The sequence below is a fragment of the Euprymna scolopes genome, chromosome 39 (genome assembly GCF_053919585.1).
Source record: "Euprymna scolopes isolate OS-2025 chromosome 39, ASM5391958v1, whole genome shotgun sequence".
Classification (NCBI taxonomy): domain Eukaryota; kingdom Metazoa; phylum Mollusca; class Cephalopoda; order Sepiida; family Sepiolidae; genus Euprymna; species Euprymna scolopes.
The window spans coordinates 33,076,651-33,097,610 of NC_136520.1; the positions used below are offsets into that span (position 1 = coordinate 33,076,651).

At 31.7% G+C, this 20,960-nt stretch overlaps 1 protein-coding gene and 1 pseudogene across 1 annotated transcript in view; both read left to right on the plus strand.

Moving 5' to 3' along the window:
* LOC145263726 (F-box/LRR-repeat protein 4-like) overlaps window positions 1-20,960 on the plus strand; it is a 102,359-nt gene that overhangs the window by 50,531 nt on the left and 30,868 nt on the right. The window contains exons 12-13 of the mRNA XM_080120699.1: window positions 2,629-2,721; window positions 10,531-10,638. Coding sequence (XP_079976825.1) covers window positions 2,629-2,721; window positions 10,531-10,638 — 201 coding nt within the window. The remainder of the gene's footprint in view (window positions 1-2,628; window positions 2,722-10,530; window positions 10,639-20,960) is intronic.
* Window positions 20,197-20,330, plus strand: LOC145264020 (U2 spliceosomal RNA; annotated as a pseudogene).

A 20,960-nucleotide genomic window follows, 5' to 3' on the forward strand; every position in this document is an offset into this window, starting at 1 on the left:
ATCTTGCAAGTTTGAACTATTGCTGAGTTTTCTCTCCATGTTTCTTCAAGAGAGCAATGTGAAACAGTCCCTTCTTGCTTACTCATAAAATTTTATTTTTTTAGATAAAAATAAAACTTCTTGATCTGTTGTTGTGATTTTTGGAATATGACATTTTCATTCTATCACAGGTACATACATCATGCAGATTCATTTTTTCTGTTTGTTTTTTTAATATATTCTGGACAAAACTATTTTTTATGGCAGCATAATAGGCAAAAAATAAAAATGTCTAAAAATAAGGTTTTAATAGAAGTTAGAAGTCTAGTAAGAGCTGTGTATCCTGACAGTGATGTCACAGGCACAGGAAGCCATTAAACTGACATAGGAAATGAGAAGAAAGGATCTGTTGTTTCTTTTGACTCTGAAGCAATTTTACAAGCGCATGTTTTCAAAGCTTAATATGGCTCATAGTATATTTCTTCATAAGGTTAAGACTATAGAATTTAAAGTTGAGTGAAATTTTCCAGTTAAAAGTCAGATAACAGCTAGCTGTCCCTTTTTTATGCATTTTCCACAGAAAGCTGCCAGTTTTATGTGGTAAATGAACACGAGAGATCTTTCTCATTTTACTGAACCAGCAGAGAGAAAGAAACCAGACAGTTTGAATAGCCATCCCATGAGGGGGGAGCTTATTTTATGGCTACTCATGTATGCTATGAAGAGAGAAAAAACCCTCCACAAGATTTTTTAAACTCAATTGCATTTGTTGAAGTTGAATGGAATTTTCCAGTTAAAAGTCAGCTAACAACTACTTGTCCTCACAGTGACGTCACAAGCACAGGAAGTCACTAAGCTGAAGTAGCAAATGGGGAGAGGAGATCTTTCTTTTTTCGACTGAACCAGCAATGAGGGATGTGTGAGTTTAATAGCTGCTGTCTCACCTCCATGGGGAAAGGTGTTGGCTGTTTTATGTGTATACATGCATGCTATGAAGAAAAACTAAAATCCTGAAGAGATTTTTTTAAAACCCAATTGCATTTGTTAGTTTTGGGTTTTTTTTTTTATTAATAACATTTGTGAAAGTTGTTATGGAGGAGAAAAAAAAAGACAATGACAGAGAAAAGAAGATGAGAACTTTGACTGCCACATCACCACTATGACTACAAAGATTCGATCAGCTTATTCTGTCATCGGAGCGGATGGACTGCAAGGACCACCCCTTCACTAGAGATCTCTAGATGCCGAAAAACCTTTTTTTCTAATAGTTTCTTCCCTTGAAATACTAGATTTTGGAATTCCCTCCCAGTCTCTGACATTTCTGTACTGACATGCAATATGAACACTGCTCAACTCCCTGCTCCTTCCTGTAGATGATTCCAGATAGTAGTCCATTATGTCCAAGTGGCACTGTGCCTTGTTTGGATTAAAATGAACTGGAACAAATACATTGAGGACATTGTGAAGGCTGCTGCAAAGAAGGTGGGTTCCCTCTATCGTGCTAGAAGTGTACTCACACGAGTCTCCTGTACTTCTACAAAGCAACCATTTACCCATGCATGGAATATAGTTGCCACATCTGGGCTGATGCATCTACCACTAGTCTCTCCCTCTTGGATAACGTCCAAAACAGTCCTCAATCTAATAGGTCCCACTTTGTCAACTAAGCTCCAATCCCTGTCCCATCGCTTCAGTGTTGCCTCATTGTGCGTGTTTTACAAATATTTTAATGGAATGTGTACTGATGAACTCGTTGCACTTGTGCCCCTTCGACGTACATATCCCCGACAAACCTGCTTAGCAAAAAAATCATACCCCTTCACTGTTGAGCTCCCTAAATGCTAGAAAGCTTTCTACTCTAATAGTTTCTTCCCTCAAACAGCTAGACTTTGGAATTCCCTTCCTGCAACCTGCTTCCCTGACTGTACTGATATATAGAAGTTTAAATGTAATGTAAACAAATATTTTGTTGTTAATCTTTCGTAGGCATGGTCCCAAATAGTAACCCCTTATGTCCAAGTGGTGATATGCCTTGTTAGAAATGGATATGAGTAAAAAAAAAAAAAAAAAAGGACCCACTATGGAGATTAAAATATTTTGGCAAAGGGGGTGCTTCAATTCTCACTTGCCAAAGTTAGAAAATACTGAAAGAAAAAAGTACAGACAACACAAAAGACTGAGATAAGGATAATATGTATGTATTGAATTATTAAATTGAACAATAATAAAGAAAAGTCCTTGCAAAACAGATTATGTTTGTGACTTTAGAAGTCCAACTATAAATTTCTTTTACGTCTAAGAAAATAGACAATGCTCTAAATGTTCAAAGAAAGATAGTTGCATTCAAGTTAAGGAGGAAAAGTTTCTTTACTTGTTGACTGGACCACTTCACATTCAAAAAAGAGGGAGAGTTAGGGATTTTTGCATTCAGTCTGAAAAATAGGGTGTGCTGACTGGTTCTGGAGAATCACCTTGACCAATCAGACAGGCCATTTTTTAGAATAGTAGGAGTGGACAAGAAGAGAAATATTTTATAGGGAAAGAGATGTAAAGAGAAGCAAACAATTTTATTTTTATTAGACTGAAGTACACTGCTTTTACACTACAGCTTTACTAGTATATATATATTTTTTCCTCTTGTATTTCTAGGTACAATTCACAGCTTGAAGTGCTCAACCTTGGTTGCTGTTCCAAAATTGATCATTTTGACAGCATAGCTGATTGCATTGCTCGTTATTGCAGGTAACAATAATTTTCTTTGACTCAGTTAATTTGCACACCTGTGTCATCATTAATATCTTAATCTTCCATCAAGTGTCAAATTAAGGCTAATCATAAAATAGGTGCTCAACTGAGCTTCATTCTATGCCCCCACCCCACCCTGTAAAACATTCATGACAAATACTCACCCACCTACAGCCACTGTCAGCAATTTTCCTTACTCTCTATCTGTGCCTAAAACTAAACGTAAAATTCCATGAGCAAAATTTTTTTCCAGAACGTCTGTGGAACACAATATCATGGAGCTGCTTCCTAGTTGACTATAACATAGTCTTTTTCAAGTTCAACATAAACAAGCACTTGTTGAACTGTCCTCTTAAATAATTAATTTCTATCGAAGTTCTATCATCACCCATCATCACAGTGTTGCTTATCTGACTCTCATTAACCCTCATCCTTGAGTGGCCTCCGGGCCTTAATAAGTGAGGACTCTATAGAATTAAAAAAAGTACTTGTTACTGCAAGTTACAACAATCTTAATGTTAATTTTTGCATCTCTATGGTTATTAATATTGTAATCTTTACTTAATTCTTTATAATCTGAATTATGATGTAGATGATTTAAAAATATTTATTGTTAATTGTAGTTAATTTAAAGGGTAATGATACTATGATTACCTTTAAACTGGAAAAAAGTATATTTCAATGAAAATATTATGAACAAGGTGTATTTGAATCAATTTCCACTGTATTTATGCTGTTATATTCATTTATTTACAACTGAATGAATTGTTAATGGTTCAACCAGTTAATATATAAAACAGTATAATAGAAAGCAATTCAATTTGAAAGAAAGAAAATCAGGTTCTCGTCCAGAATTCTCCCTTAAAAAACAACAAGAAAGAAAAATCGGTTCTTCTTCATTATTGTAGTGAAATCCGGCAACCGAAAAATTGAGTTTTCATTAAAAGACAATGATAAATACTTACTTTTTTTGTCAATTTCAATGATAAGCAATGTTATCAACTTAATTGTCATAGAGCAATTAGTTAAATACTAAGCAGTTCAGCCTGGCTTTGCTCAGGTCCTGTGTACTGTTCATAACTTTATGTATATATACATTAAAAAGTTTGACTCATATCCAGGTAACCTACACTAAAATTTCAAATGTTTGCAAAGGTCAACTCTTTCAACTTTTACCTCTTGACAGCCAAATTTTAACCCAAAAACTGTTTAAAAAGCTTGCTGCATGTCTGAATACCCTTTATGTAAAATTTCAAATGTTTAGACCCAAAATTAGCTGAATAGTTTGCTAGAGATCACAAAGGTCAAATCTTTTGAACTTTGACTCCTTGGCAGCCAAATTTTTGGTTAAAAACTGATTAAAAAACTTGTCTGAATACTCTTCATGTAAAATTTCAAATGTTTAGACCAAAAATTGGCTGAATAATTTGTTAGAGACCGCAGAGGTCAAATTTTTTTTTTAACTTTGACCAGAATTTTGATCCCTTAACATTTATTGTTTTGGGCTCAAATCACATTAAAAGTTTGATCCATGTTCAAGTAACCTACATCTAAAATTTCAAGTGTTTGGACCCAAAATTGGTGGAGGAGTTTGGCACAGTTTTCAAAGGTCAAATCATTGAACTTTGACCCCTTGATAGTCAAATTTCTGGCTGAAAACCAATTAGAAATATTTTCTCAAATTTCAATACCCCTTATGTCAAATCTCGAGTCTGTAAACTGAAAATTGACAGAGTAGTTTGGTAGGGAAATGTACACACGCAGATAGACAATTTCACTTTTATAGATATACTAGTAGTTCAGCCTGGCTTTGCTCAGGCCTTATGCACTGTTCATAACTTGCCCTACGTTTGAATACACTTTATGTAAGATTTCAAATGTTTAGACCAAAATTTGTCTGAGTAATTTCATAGAGACTGCAGAGGTCAATTTTTTTAAAACTTTGACCCCTTAACATTTATTATTTTGGTCTTAAATCAAAATACAAAGTTTTACCCATGTCCAAGTTACCTACATCTAACATTTTCAGTCTTTAACCCCAAAATTGCCAGGGGTATTTGGTAGAATTTGCAATGGTCAACTCATTCAATTTTGACCTTTTGGCAGCCAAATTTTCACCCCAAAACTGATTAAAATGCTTGCCGCATGTCTGAATACCCGTTATGTATAAATTTTAAATGTTTAGACCAAAAATTAGCTGAGTAGTTTGCTAGACACAGCAAAAGTCAAATCTGTAGAACTTTGACCCCTTGGCAGCTCAAATTTTTTACCCAAACCGATTAAAAAGCTTGCCCTATCTCTAAATAACCTTTATATAAAATTTCAAATTTCCAGAAATTGGCTGAGTAATCTGATAGAGACTGCAGAGGTAAAATTAATTTTAACTTTGACCTCAATTTTAACCCCTTAACATTTATGTTTTGGGGCTCAAATCAAATTAAAAAGTTTGATCCATGTCCAAGTAACCTACATTTAAAACTTCAAGTGTTTAGACCCAAAATTGTCGGTGTTGGTAGAGTTTTCAAAGGTCAAATCATTGAATTTTGACCCCTTGACTGTCAAATGTCTGGCTTAAAACTGATTAAAAAGATTTTCCCAAATCTTAATACTCCTACTGATATCTCGAGTCTCTAAACCAAAAATTGACAGAGTTATTTGGTAGGGAAATGTAGACAGACAGACAGACAGACAGACAGACACACACACACACACGCACACACACACACATTTTCACTTTTATAGATATATAGATAGATTACTGCATTATTATAAAAATCACATTTTTATGATTTGTGAAAAAAAAGGCCAGCCGTATTGTTTTGAATAGTGAATGTAAACACAAGAGAAGTAACTCAAGTCGCTAAAGTATTAAAAAAATATTTAAAGCCAAATTTTTCATGAAAAAAGGCAAAAAAAGACCAAATGGAAAATATTCTGTACAAATGCTATATAAAAGATAAATGGCTATATTAAATATGTTAATTCTAGGTTATATATTGAAGATGTTGACTTGTATGAAATTGAAATTGTATGTTTTCATGCTTTTGGAGAAAATTAAATTTTTTTAGATAAAAACACTTGCGTTAAGGAATATTAATAATATATTTTATTATTTTCATATTTTTTAAAGCGAGTACCTTTACCTAATCCCCCTCCCCCAATATTGTTGGAGAAAATAAAACAATAATTTCAGAAGTTAGAGTGGGGGTTAGTTTTTTTATATAAAACCAAATTTTTAAAAAGGCCAAATATAATTTTTCAAGGCCAAACTGCTTTAAAAAAAAGGCCAAATTTGGCTTTACAGGGGCCAATCTGGCAACTCTGAAGTCTCATAATTTGAAAATCTATTTTGATTAATAATTAATTTTTTACTTCATGGTTTTTTGTAACTTTTGGATATGTTATAAATTTCAACATGCTGATTAAGTAGGTACCATTAATTGAAATTCAATATTTTGATTTTTGGCTTTCGCTACAATACCAAAGAAACCATGTCAAAATAAAAATGTTGTATTCCAAAAATCACATAAATTGATGAAGTAGTTTTATTTTTATAAAGAAAACCATTTTAAATGATTAATGGGAATTCATGAGCATTTCAATATAAACCTCACAAGTTTTAAATTATTGTTTTTGAGTTTTTTTTTTTCAAAATAGTGAGTAAGACTGTCACTCCATGAATACTTATACAATTTCCCTTTTTTTTATTTAAAATAAAATTACTTGATCAATTTTTTTGACTTTTGGAATATGATATTTTTGCTTTGTCACTGGTATGTGGCTCATACCAAATTTTTTTATTTTTGTATTTTATGGTAGAATTCAAGACAAGAACCTAAAATCATAAGATCAGTATATCTAGTATTTAGATTAGAAAATTATTCAATGCTGTGATTTAAATCAAAATTTTGCTATCGCTATAAAGAATTCTTATCATATAGTGGTTGCATTGGATTTTAGGTCTGTATTAGATTGGGAGCATGTGACACCCAGAAAATTTTCATATATTTTATTAGAGACTTGCAAATTTTTTAACAAGGATCAAAGTGTAATACCTGTTTTAATACTACATTTCATATGTTCTGTTCTCAGTCAGTGATGGAGAAATCCTTTTAGTAAATTTAAATTTTTGTCTCGATCCAGAGTGCAGCTTTTTTTTTTGAGATAGATTTTCACTAGATTAAAAACTGACCTCGTATCTAACTCTGCCCTCGTAAAGAGCTAAGTAAACAGAAACTAACAAAGATAGTGGAACACTCATGTATTTTTCAGTATTCAATTTTTCCCAATATTCAGAAAATAAAAATGTGATAATATAATATCTTTTAGATCTGTGATGTACTTTAAACACAATAATAATAATAATAATAATTATAATTTTTTTAAAATGGTGGTGACGACTTTACTAATGTCACACCATATAATTGTAAGGGGTTGAGAAAGCTGGAAAAACCAGCAGAAGAGTGTGGAGAAAACTAGGACCTTGGAGGCTTTTTGAAGGAATACCAATAGCTGTTGCTGTCGAGAAATCAATGGTAAGTAGCTGTTGCGATAATGCAAAGTCATTTGTGATGATTATCAAAAGTAATATGTAGGGCTGTGACAACAGCATATTCTTTTCCTTGTTTTGACTCTTGAGTATATATCCGTTAATATCTTATATGTTTTTATATAGACTGATGTGGTTCTCGGTTGATTGGCTGTATCTTACTGTGTTAGATATATACTTGAGAGTCAAAAGAATGAAAAGAATATTCGATTCCCCTCCTAATGATATGTTTGAGAATTATGACATATCATTAATATTGTAATTTTTTTTATTAATCCCCACATTAATGTTAATCACAAAGAAACATGTGCACAAAACATCTAATAGTTATATATATATATATATATAGTTTTAAACTGCAACTGAAATCTATCCTCAAATCTTTCTATGTCACATGAAAAGGCCACCCATATTATAGGTCAAACGATTAAGCTATTGAGATCTTTTATTGTAGGTTATGTCATTTTTCTTAGAAAATTCCCCTGTGAAATTAGTTTGATGTTTTTTTTTAAATTTTATTTTACATACCAAATGATAAGAAGCACAATGGGCTAATTTTTTTTTTTTTTTTTTTTTTTTACATAGACGTCACCACTTATCAAGGCCGATAGGCCACTCAAGGATAAGGGTTAAAGAGTGTAGAGTAGTCAAAAGGACAATATAGTAATTAATAAATGCTGTTTTAATTACATCAAATCCATTGCAAAGCTCATCTTATTGCTTAAACAGAAAGATTCCAAACTTCGTCAAGATACACCAGAAGATTCAGGGTGACATCGGGTTAAAAATTGTGAGAATAACATTGTGAAAGCAGTAGTGCCAATAATACAAATTATCGATCCTCATCGTAAAACTTCTAAAACATAACTCAAAAACTATCTGATCAGGCTGGATTTTTGAATCGTGGTTATTGTTATCAAAGAGAATCAGATACATCAAATTTGGAAAAAAAAAATTGGAAATTGAAATCCTGTCAAAATTTCTTAGTTTTTCAAGGTCATATAAGATGCAGGACTTCATTTGCTACAATATGAACTGAGTAGCAAGCCTCTGATGAGCAGCACTATTTTATGGCCAAAAGTGTGATTTTCATCTTTTTCATAACCTTGACCATAACTAGATCTCAAAATTAGAGTTGGACTATGACTGATGTTTACATATATTAATAAAATTTAATTTGACTGATGTTTACATATGTTAATAAAATTAAATTTTTTATAATAGATATCTGTTGTGGAAAAAAATACATCTAAGTCAACTTAACAAATCTCTTTCAATTTACAGTGTTTTTTTTTTATTAATCGTCAATGGTATTTGCTTTAACCAATATGACCTTTGGCCTTCATCATATGTATTGTTCCTATTTACTTTGCCTTCCCACGATGGCAGTGTTAGACACCAAGGTCGTTTTTTAATGTAAAGAAAGGAACAAAAATAAAAATTGTTTCAGTCATGAAGGATTTCTCTTTTCATTGACAAAAAAGTCAAGTGTAGCATCAGAACAGATACTATACTATAAGCATCAGAACAGATACTATACTATAAGCATCAGAACAGATACTACACTATATATTAACTTGGCCCGAAGACCAAGAAATCTCTCATCATATGTATTCACTTATGTTTTTCTCATATTTAACTATTTCGTAATAATTAGCTAACATACTTCCTAACTTCCAGTGTGTCTGCTACCAGAAGCGATGACAAGGCAAATCAATTCTTTCGCTTTTTTTCTCTCACACCTATATCTCCCATATATGTACTCTTTTTTTTTATTTATGTTTTTCCGACTCTTTTTCTATTTAATAATCATTGAAAAGTTTTTTTCGTCATATTTTTATTAAGAATTATTGAAGTTAGTTTTATTTTTTGGTCCCCCCGACAAAAAGAGGGGGGACCTGTAAATTCGCCCTTGTCTGTTCGTTTGTCCACACTTCTAAATAATTACACCTTGGAATTTTTTTAAATTTTGCACCAGTATTAAACATGATATAAGTAAAAAAGTAACAGAACGGATTTTCCGGGAAAACTCCGATTGCCCCCCTAGGGATGCCTTTCGGGTTAAAATGGCTAAAATTGACACTTTTTTGCTTATTAAAAAAAATTGATGCCTTGGATTTTTATAAAACTTTCTGAAAGGTTGTAACTAACTGATTTCTATATAATTTTGTTTGTCTATACTTCGCAATAATTCTTGGGTGTGCTCCAGGGGCTCTTTTAGGGCTAATAAAAACACTCCATTTTTAGGACTATTTTACCATATTTGTCCAAAATTTTCTGTGTATGTCTATTTAGCAGTTTTGCATGGTGCTGAACTCAAATTTAAATATGTTATGGGTTTGGGACATTTGGGGCTAAATGGAGAGGGGGGGGACAAATGCTGAACTTAGTCATTTTTTTTTATGCCTCGTTCACTGTGCACGCACCATGCATGTTTCATTTGTTTTTTAAGAATTATTGAAAACACTTTATGTGCTCCATTATTTTTTTTTTTAAATAAATAAATATTGAAAACACGTTTAAAAACTTTTAAGTAATGAACCATTTAGTTTTTTAAGCAATGCCAGCCACAAAACTGTGTATCACCAAAAGAGTAATGAAAGACCTATTAAATGAAACTTCAAACACGTTTAGTACAATGCGATGGTTGGCAAGGTATGACTTAATAACTAACAAATAAATTTGCCAAAGGTAGCCTGATCAAAGAAAAATGAATATTCAATGTAGAAAGGGTAAAAGATGTGTTCATGGATATTTTTTAAGATGTTTGAAATTTTGTTATTTTGATTTCAACAATTTCATTTGTTATTTTGATTAGAATAATTTTATTTATATACTTTCATTAACATATATTTATTATGTAAATTAAAAAAATATATTTTTATAATTTAATAGACATATATTTCTCATAAAATTTCAAATAAAATAAAAACTTATTTTTTTCAAATCTTGTTCTTAAAAATACAAATAAAGACTAATTATGTTATTTTTATCTATAATTTTGTTAATTTTTATTGTATATTTTTCAATAATGTTCTTTTCTTATATTTTACTTCAATAAAGCATTTCACAATAGAAATACTGAAGAACAATAAGAGGGAAGGAACTGATTTGCCTTGTAGCAACCATACCGGAAGTTAGGAAGTATGTTAGCTGACTATAACCGACTATCCATCTTGTTGCTTATTTGTGTACATTGATTTTTTTTTTTGCTGAAACATCTATTTTTAAATAGCGTCAACATCTCTTCATTTCAGAAATATGCGCTGTGTAGACCTGTGGAGGGCACGCTCACTCACACCCACAGGTTTGTTTTCCATGATATATAATAATGAAAACCTTGAGGAACTGGACTTAGGATGGTGGTAAGTTAAGAATATGTTCTGTAAGTCGAATGAACAATTTTTTTTTTATTCATGTGACACCATGAAGTGTTTCACTGGTGTTAAAACACTTATTTGCAGTCTAGTCCCACCAAATCAGGCTGTCTGAAAATATCTGTTTCCTGACTTAACACATTTGCTGCTAACTACAAATATTCTCATACTCTGGCATTTGCTTAGCCTTGCCCGCTACAAGTAAACTCGTATTAACAAAATTCTTTTTCTATTAATCAATGCACGCTCAGCACATATGATAACTGTCTTTAACTTGAACTGGCATCTCAAAATAACATATGTTGAATAGTATGTTTATGAGTTATCTCATATTTGGCCCATCATGTATTTTTTTCTAGTGAATACGTATATAAGTTATAAGTTGAATGATTTACTATGAATAAAAGCTGATTTGAGTTATTTTTATTACAGAAAATATACAAACTGATAAAAACTGACAATTCCTTTAGTAAAAGTGATTTGTGACAATTCCTTTATAAAAAAAGTAGCCCCTGCAGTTCTTGCAAAAATGGCAAATTTCTATAAGAAGTTATTTTACAAACAATATACAAACTGGTAAAAACTGACAATTCCTTTAAAAATAAACAATAAAAAATTAATATATATTCCATATTATATTCATATGCATTATTTGTGGATTTTATTTTTTGGAAATTGCATAAAAAATAGCTTGGCAACGACAATATATTTAATAGAGCTATAGCTGGCAGCGAATGCGTTAAACAAACATTGATGTTGTTGTTTTTTATTTTCCTTCCAAAGCAACCAAACTAAACACCATGAATAAATATTTGAAGATATAAACAACTTGAAGCATAAAACTTTTACCAAAATAGCTGATCCTAAAAAGGGTTGATATGCCATAAAATGGATTCAACATTAAATAACCTGAAAAGGGTTGATATGTTGTAAAACAAAACAACCAAACCAAACACCATGAATAAATATTTGAAGATATAAAGAACTTGAAGCATAAAAACTTTTTCTTCAAAATTACTGAATTCAACATTAAATAATCTGAAAAGAGTTGATATGCCATAAAACAAAACAACCAAACTTATTTGCAGACTTTATGATTGGTGTCAAATGTTGACTAAAAATATTCAATGATTTATTAAGTTAAATATATTTTATAAAAATAATATATTAAAAGATGGAGAAGGCAAATATGAGTTATATGCTCTTTATCTGCGCCTAAACCTAAGCGTAGATTCCATGAGCAAAGCTTCTTTCTTAGAACTGCACACCTATGGAATTGTCTTCCGTTTTTCTGCTTTCCAGCTGACTATAATATGGTTGTCTTCAAGTCTAACGTAAACAAGTTTTTGATGAGCCGTTCCATATAAGTTAACAAATTTACCGAATCTCCATTACTAACGATTACTATATTGTCCAATTTCTACTGTACACTCTTTAACCCTTATCCTCGAGTGGCCGCTTGGCCTTGATACGTGGTGATGCCTATGTAAAAAGAAAAAAATATGACTGCATAAGTTGGGGAAGAATATGACATGGTGGCGCTGTTTTGCAATTTGTCATTATGCAAAGGGAGACAACTCGTTTACTAAGAGATTCATTCATTTTTTTCATGTCATAATTTAGGACGCTCGATGCTACGATTTTTTAAAAAATGTTATTGTGAGGTTTTTAAAAAATTAGTCTTTAACCTTAAAAGATACAAAGAATGAAACTCTGTAATAAAACAAGCTGCAGCGACTTTTTTTTACCGTCACAAAGCTTTAGATATTAATAACACCAATATCTAGTTTTAACATTACAAAAAAATGAATATGCAACGATAGTTGTAGTTGGAATTGTAATTTTTATCAAACGAAAACTGCGATTTATTATTTATGTTAAAAACTAGATGTTGGTGTTATTAATATTGTAAGCTTTGTTCAGTAAAAAATAAAAAAAGCTGCTGCAGCCTTTTTTTTTTTTTTTAATATTTTCATCCTTATTTTATTAAAAAGTTTTGTTTGAAAATTTATAATTTCCTATCACCACATTTAATCTCTTAATAAGTCGTAAAAAATGTAGAAAGAAATTGCTGCATCTTTTTTAAATATTTTCATCTCATGAAAATATTGTTGATTTGTTGGTTTTTGTGTTGTAAATTATGATGTAAAAACAGAAACGATTCTCTTAATAGTCGCGTACATTTTGTATGGTTAATGTTATCAACTTTGTTAGATTAAAAAAAAATTGTTGCAGCTTCATTTTTTGATGTTTTGATTTAATAAAAAATATTGTTGCATTGAGCGTCCTAAATTATGAGATGAAAAAAAAATGAATGAATCTCTTAGTAAACAAGAGTTGTCTCTCTTTGCACAGTGACAAATTGTAAAACAGTGCTGACTTGATGATGTCTGTTATTGTGCTAAAAGACTTCTTTGCAAACTTGATGATTGACGTCAAATGTTGATCGACAATATTAAAAGGTTAATTAACTGAATTCATAATTATCATTATAATCACATTTGATTTTCATAAATGACTTCCTCTGGTGCAATTGTATTTGAGATGGGTATATTCGTTGATAACACCACACTCTATTCTTGAAATGTGAGCCACTCAATAGATAAATCTGTAGAAAATGATCTCTCGCCTGTAGTTGAGTGGGGCCATAAAAGGATGATAACATTAAATGCTACTAAGACAAAGCTTCTTTTTTTTTTTTTAACAATTATGAGAAATTTTCTCAGCTACTGATTGCCATGGCTAATAGCACCTTACCTGAAAGCGCAGCATTCAAATCCCTCAGCCTAATATTCACAGGCAACATGAATTGGTACAAATATATAGAAAATATTGACAAGGCTGTTGCAAGGAAAGTGGGCTCCCTCTACAGTATTAGAAAACTTCTCACACTTGCTAATATTCTATATTTCTACAAAGTCACCATTTGCCATGCATGGAGTATTGTCACATTTGGGCTAGTGTGCCATTCAATTGTCACTCCCTCTTGATTTATTGTGTACTAGCCTAGGTGCCCAGCGTTTCCCAGGTGTTTGGAGGTTTGTGTTGAGCAAAAAAAAAAAAATGTAGTAGTGGGCAGGCAGGCAGGCAGGCTCGAACCTGTACCGCAAAGGAGGAAAAGAATCTGATAAAAAAAAAAAGTGACGTGTTTGCTGTTGTGCCCACTGCCAAACTGGAAGTGACAAATGTTTAAATTAAGGCTAGACAATTGAAAAAAGGGATGACTTTCAGAAATATCGGCAAAAAAGCTACCACTCCCTGTAGAAAAGTGCCCAGTTGAGAGTGAATGAATTAATGTTTTTAGCCAATTTTTCAATACTTGTCATCCGAAGGGTCGAGCCATAAAACAATACCAATCTCATGAAAATCTGTCACCTCTGTCCAAACTTTTAGGCAGACATACATACATACATACATACATACATACATACATACATTTAAACAGACATGTGAGATTTATATTATAGACTAGCCTGGGTGCCTGGCGTTGCCCGGAGGTGTGTGTTGAGCAAAAAAAAAAAAGTGGTAGTAGGCAGGCTGAACCCATACTGATAAGGAGGAAAAGAATGTGAAAAAAAAAAAACGTTACATGTTAGCTGTTTCGTCCATCACCAAACCGGAATGATGTAAGTTTAAATTAAGGTTAGACAATCAAAAAGAGGGATAACTTTCGAAAATATCAGTAAAAAAAAGCTACCTCTTCCTGTAGAAAATGCTCACTTGAGGGTGAAGGAATTAATGGTTTTGGTCAATTTTTCGATATTTTGCGTCTGAAGGGTCGAGCTTAAAAACGATACCAATCTTGTGAAACTCCGTCGTCTCTGTCAAAAGTTTTAGGCAGACATACATACATACATACATACATACATACAAGCAGACAGGTGAGATTTATATTATAGACTAGCAGGGCTACCCGGCGTTGCTCGGGACCGTATAAACAATGAAAAAACAAAAGCAGATATTGAACATATGTTTGATTCTTAGGGGAGAGGAATCTTTCATCTCTATGTATTATTTGTTTTATCTACCCTAGGACTGGTATTGTTCATGTTTTATCCCTAGCATAGGTAATTTACAGCATGTATATGAAATTGTTTTACCTTAGGGAGAAGAGAACAGGTAATATACAACATAATGTGTCTATATTACATCCCTGGCAACGCCTAGAAACCAGCTAGAACATGTATTTCAGTCAATCTTTATTATATCCTAGGCTATGCCGGGAAACCAGCTAATCTCTTTTTAGTGACTTGACCACCAAAATACCTCCCTAAGTGTGTCCTTTCTTTTGAACTTATTAGATATAGGTATCTAGAAATGTGTGTGAAATTTTGTTGAATGCATTGTTCACTATGATTTTCTTATTGTTCTACACAATATCAACTGTAGCGAAATAACACAGTAAACTTAGTGTAGTGTTAGAATAAAGAGCAAAGGAAAAAATTAGAATCATATTCTGTAATTGCAAATCTAAATTTGCTAGCATGTACCAGTATTTGCCAGGTTGTGGAAATTTGGAACTTATAACATATGTAGTGGCCTTTTCCTAGATACCTATTGCTAAAAATTATACTTTCATTTTGTTAGAAAAATCTCTCTTCAGATGCCCTGCATCATTCAAAATAAAAACAAATATTTTTATAATTGTTTCAGTATATTGCTACACAATGTGAAAGTTTTTAACGTTTGTAAAAAAAATCATGAATGTGCTTATATTGCAAAAAAGAAAATATCAGTGCACAGTATTGAAAGTGTTTGAGATTCAAAAGTCTGTAACATTTCTACTAACTTCATAAGATGTCATGTGAGAAACTGAATTGAATATCAAGACATTATCTGAAGCGTTTTTATTTTGGTGTAACATATGTGTTTACAGTGAACCTTAACTTTTAATAAACAGATTGGTATGCAATGACATAGGCTAAGAATCTTTAAAATATATATAAATTGGAAAAATGTGTGAACAAATGAAAAAAAAATGATCCGCTCCACTTGATGACATCAAGCACAGTAATATTTTAGTGAAGAAAATATGAAATTGATGTTCAGTGATTAGTTTGGATGAATGAGAAAATGTAATTGTTTGATGCATAAAAATAACTCAGTTGCTGTATTTGATATTAAGCAGCAAAATATAGTGATTTGAATATTTGGGAAAACATCAAACCAGATTATGTAAAAAGAAAAAAAAAAGATGAAATTAGAAAATATATATTTTATGTTTATGAGTTCTGCCAATCAAAATTTTGTGGCAGAAATTGGGTGATAACCATGCAATTTTATTTTGGTAAAATTCTTAAATTATTAGAATGTTTATTATAATTTCTAATTAGTGACTTGTTATAATCAAAATCCGCCCTAAAGAGTGTCCTTTCTTTTATTAGGTATCAGAGTAGGTATCAAGATTTCTACTTCTATACAAATGTGATATTTCAGATCTGTACATAAAAAATTTGTTGAATATATAGGTTGAGAATTGTTCTGTGTCGCTCTCTTTCACACACACACGCATTCTCACTTTTATAGATATAATAGATAGATTACTCTAGATATATTTCCATATGTCTGAATACCCTATATACAAATTTTCAAATCTGTAGATAAAAAAATTTGTTGAGTATATAGGTTGAAAATTGTTCTCTCTCTCTCTCTCACACACACATTCTCAATTTTAGAGATATAATAGATAGATTATGCTAGATATATTTCCATATGTCTGAATACCCTATATACAAATTTTCTAATCTGTAGATCAAATATTTGTTGAATATATAGGTTGAAAATTGTTCTTACTCTCTCTCTCTCTCTCTCTGGCTACCTCACACACACACATTCTAACTTTTATAGATATAATAGATAGATTATGCTAGATATATTTCCATATGTGTGAATACCCTATATACAAATTTTCTAATTTGTAGATAAAAAATTTGTAGAGTGCATAGGTTGAGAATTGTTCTCTCTATCTCTCACACACACACATTCTAACTTTTAAAGATATAATAGATTATGCTAGATATATTTCGATATTTCTGAATACCCTATATATAAAAATTTGTTGAATGTATAGGTTGAGAACTGTTCTCTCTCTCTCTCTCTCTCTCTCTCTCTCTCTCTCTCGCTCACACACACACACATTCTCACTTTTATAGATATAATAGAAAGATTATCCTAGATATATTTCTATTTGTATGAATACTCTATATACAAATTTTAAAATCTGTAGATAAAGAATTTGTTGAGTATATGGGTTGAGAATTCTTCTCTCTCTCTCTCTCTCTCTCTCTCACACACACACACATTCTCACTTTTATAGATATAATAGATTATGCTAGATATATTTCCATATGTCTGAATACCCTATATACAAATTTTCAAATCTGTAGATAAAAAATTTGTTGAGTATATAGGTTGAGAATTGTTCTCTCTCTCTCTATCACACACATTCTCACTTTTATAGATATAATAGACAGATTATGCCAGATATATTGAAATATGTCTGAATGCCCAATATACAAATTTTGAAATCTGTAGATAAAAAATTTGTTGTATACATAGGTTGAGAATTGTCCTCTCTCTCACACACACACACATTCTCACTTTTATACATATAATAGATAGATTATGCTAGATATATTTCTATATGTCTGAACACCCTATATACAAATGTTCAAATCTGTGGATAAAAAATTTGTTGAATGTATAGGTTGAGAATTTTTATCTCTCTCTTTTTCTCTCTCTCTCTCTCTCGCTATCTCACACACACGCATTCTCACTTTTATAGATAAAATAGATAGATTATGCTAGATATATTTCCATATGTCTGAATACCCTATATACAAAGTTTCAAATCTGTAGATAAAAAATTTGTTGAATATATAGGTTTAGAATTGTTCTCTCTCTCTCTCACACACACATTCTAACTTTTGTAGTTATAATAGATAGATTATGCTAGATATATTTCCATATGTCTGAATACCCTATATACAAATTTTCTAAACTGTAGGTAAAAAATTTGTTGAGTATGTAGGTTAAGAATTGTTCTCTCTCTCTCTCACACACACACACACACACACACACAAGTTCTCACTTTTATAGATATAATAGATAGATTATGCTAGATATATTTCTATATGTCTGCCTACCCTATATACAAATTTCCAAATCTGTGCCCAAAAATGTGTGGAATATATAGGTTGAGAATTGTTCTCTCTCTCTCTCTCTCACACACATATTCTCACTTTTATAGGTTATATAGGTTGAGAATTTTTTGCTCTTTCCATCACTCACATTCACACTTTTATAGATATAATACATAGATTATGCCAGATATATTTACATATGTCTGAATACCCAATATACACATTTTCAAATCTGTAGATAAAAAATTAGTTGAATATATAGGTTGAGAATTGTTCTCTCTCTCTCTCTTTCTCTCTCTCTCACACACACATTCTCACTTTTATAGATATAATAGATAGATTATGCTAGATATATTTCCATACGTCTGAATACCCTATATCCAAATTTTCTAATATGTAGATAAAAAATTTGTTGAATATATAGGGTGAGAATTTTCCTTCCTCTCTTTCTCTCTCTCTCTTTCTCACACACACACACGCTGAAAATTGTTCTCTCTTTCTCTCTGACTCTCTCTCTCTCTCTCTCTCACACACACACACATGGTCATTTTATAGATATAATAGATAGGTTATGCTAGATATATTTCTATATGTCTGAATACCCTATATACAAATTTTTAAATCTGTAGATAAAAAATTTGTTGAGTATATAGGTTGAGAATTGTTCTTTCTCTCTCTCTCACACACACATTCTCACTTTTATAGATATAATAGATTATGCTAGATATATTTCCAAATGTCTGAATACCCTATATACAAATTTTCAAATCTGTAAAGATAGAATTTGTTGAATATATAGGTTGAGAATTGTTCTCTCTCTCTCTCTCTTTCACACACATTCTCACTTTTATAGATATAATAGATAGATTATGCTAGATATATTTCCTTATGTCTGAATACCCTATATACAAATTATCAAATCTGTAGATACAAAATTTGTTGAGTATATAGGTTGAGAATTGTTCTCTCTCTCTCTCTCTCACTCACTCACTCACTCACACACACACACACACACACATTCTACCTTTTATAGATATAATAGATTATGCTAGATATATTTCCATATGTCTGAATACCCTGTATACAAATTTTCAGATCTGTACATAAAAATTAGTTGAATATATAGGTTGAGAATTGTTCTCTCTCTCTCTCTCTTCTCTCTCTCTCTTTCACACACATTCTCACTTTTCTAGATATAATAGATAGATTATGCTAGATATATTTCCATATGTCTGAATACCCTATATACAAATTTTCTAATCGGTAGATAAAAAATTTGTTGAATATATAGGGTGAGAATTGTACTTACTCTCTCTCTCTCTCTCTCTCACGCACACATTCTCACTTTTATGGATATAATAGATAGATTATGCTGGATATATTTCCATATGTCTGAATACCCTATATACAAATGGTCAAATCTGTAGATAACAAATTTATTGAATAGATAGGTTGAGAATTGTTCTCTCTCTCTCTCGCAACCTTACACACACAACCACACGCAAACATTCTGACTTTTATAGATATAATAGATCGATTATGCTAGATATATTTCCATATGTCTGAATACCCAATATACAAATTTTCAAATCTGTAGGTAAAAAATTTGTTGAATATATAGGTTGAGAATTGTTCTCTCTCTCTCACACACTCACATTCTCACTTTTATAGATATAATGTATAGATTATGCTAGATATATTTCTATATGTCTGAATACCCTATATACAAAGTTTAAAATCCGTAGATAAAAATACGTTGAGTATATAGGTTGAGAATTGTTCTCTCTCTCTCTTACGCACACACACACACACACACACACATTTTCACTTTTATAGATATAATAGATAGATTATGCTAGATATATTTCCATATGTCTGAATACCCTATATACAAACTTTCAAATCTGTAGATAAAAAATTTGTTGAGTATATAGGTTGAGAATTGTTCTCTCTCTCTCACACGAAACTGTGCACTCGGCTTCTTCCCCCCCTTCCCACCCCAAATGCTTGGGAAACTGTGCACTGTTTTTGTTGGTTTTCAAGCTGCCTCTTCCCCCCCCCCCACACACACACACAGTTTAACAGTAGTAGGAGGTCAAGAGAAAGAGGGTGAGAGAGAGAGAAGAGTAAGTTGGTGAGAGAGAGAGAAAAGAGAAAGAGGGTGTTGGTTTTATATTTTTATTATCGTCTAATATTTTGAAAGCTGAATTTCTAATAAAATGTGCATCTATAGGAGATAATGCCTGGGAATGTGTTCCCCCCCCCACAGTTTAACAGTGGTGTGACGTCAAGAGAAAGAGGGTGAGAGAGAGGGAAGAGTAAGTGGGTGAGAGAGAGAGAGAAAGAGAGAGAAAAAAAAGAAAGACGGTGTTGGTTTTGTGAAAAAAGTTGTTATTTACAATTGTTCGCATTCTTGGCCTTTTGGTCAAGATCAAAGTGTAGTATCTGTTCTTCAGATGCTGCACTTCTATTTCTTGTTCTCTTTCGGTGGAGGAGAAATCCTCCACGACTGAGACAATTTTTATTTTTGTACCTTTTCTCCACGTTAAAAAACGACCCTGGTGTCTAACTCTGTCCCGTGGGGAGGCATAGTAAATAGGTACAATTGTTCGCCATTAGTGGATGTTGACGTCACGTCACGTGACATGACTAAGCGTTTTTTTTTTTTTAGTATGAATAACATTTTTTGTTTTAATTATAAAGTCTACACTTAATTTTATAGAAAATGATGTATATATAATAGAAAAAAAAAATTACTGGTTTTGTTGGATTCAAGTGGATCCCCCCCTCCAGTTTAAGAGATAGCAGGTCACGTGGTAATATACAAAATGGCTAGCGTAAATATAAAGATCGGTTTTTTTATCGACGAATATTTTGAAAGCTGAATTTTTTTTTATTCCTGTACATTTTTTCCTGATATTTTTCGTTAAAACTCTTGTATAAATACTATTTTTAACCAGTTAAATACGCTGGAGACATTGTCATGGAGTTTAATAATCTCTAGAACAAAGCAGAAGAGAAATTACAAAAGTATCGGTAAAACAAAGTGTTTGTTTACATTTGTTCGCCATTACTGGATGTTGACGTCACGTCACGTGACATGACTAAGCGTTTTTGGATTATGTAATATTAACATTAAAATGACAGGTTTTTTGGGGGGCCCCCCTA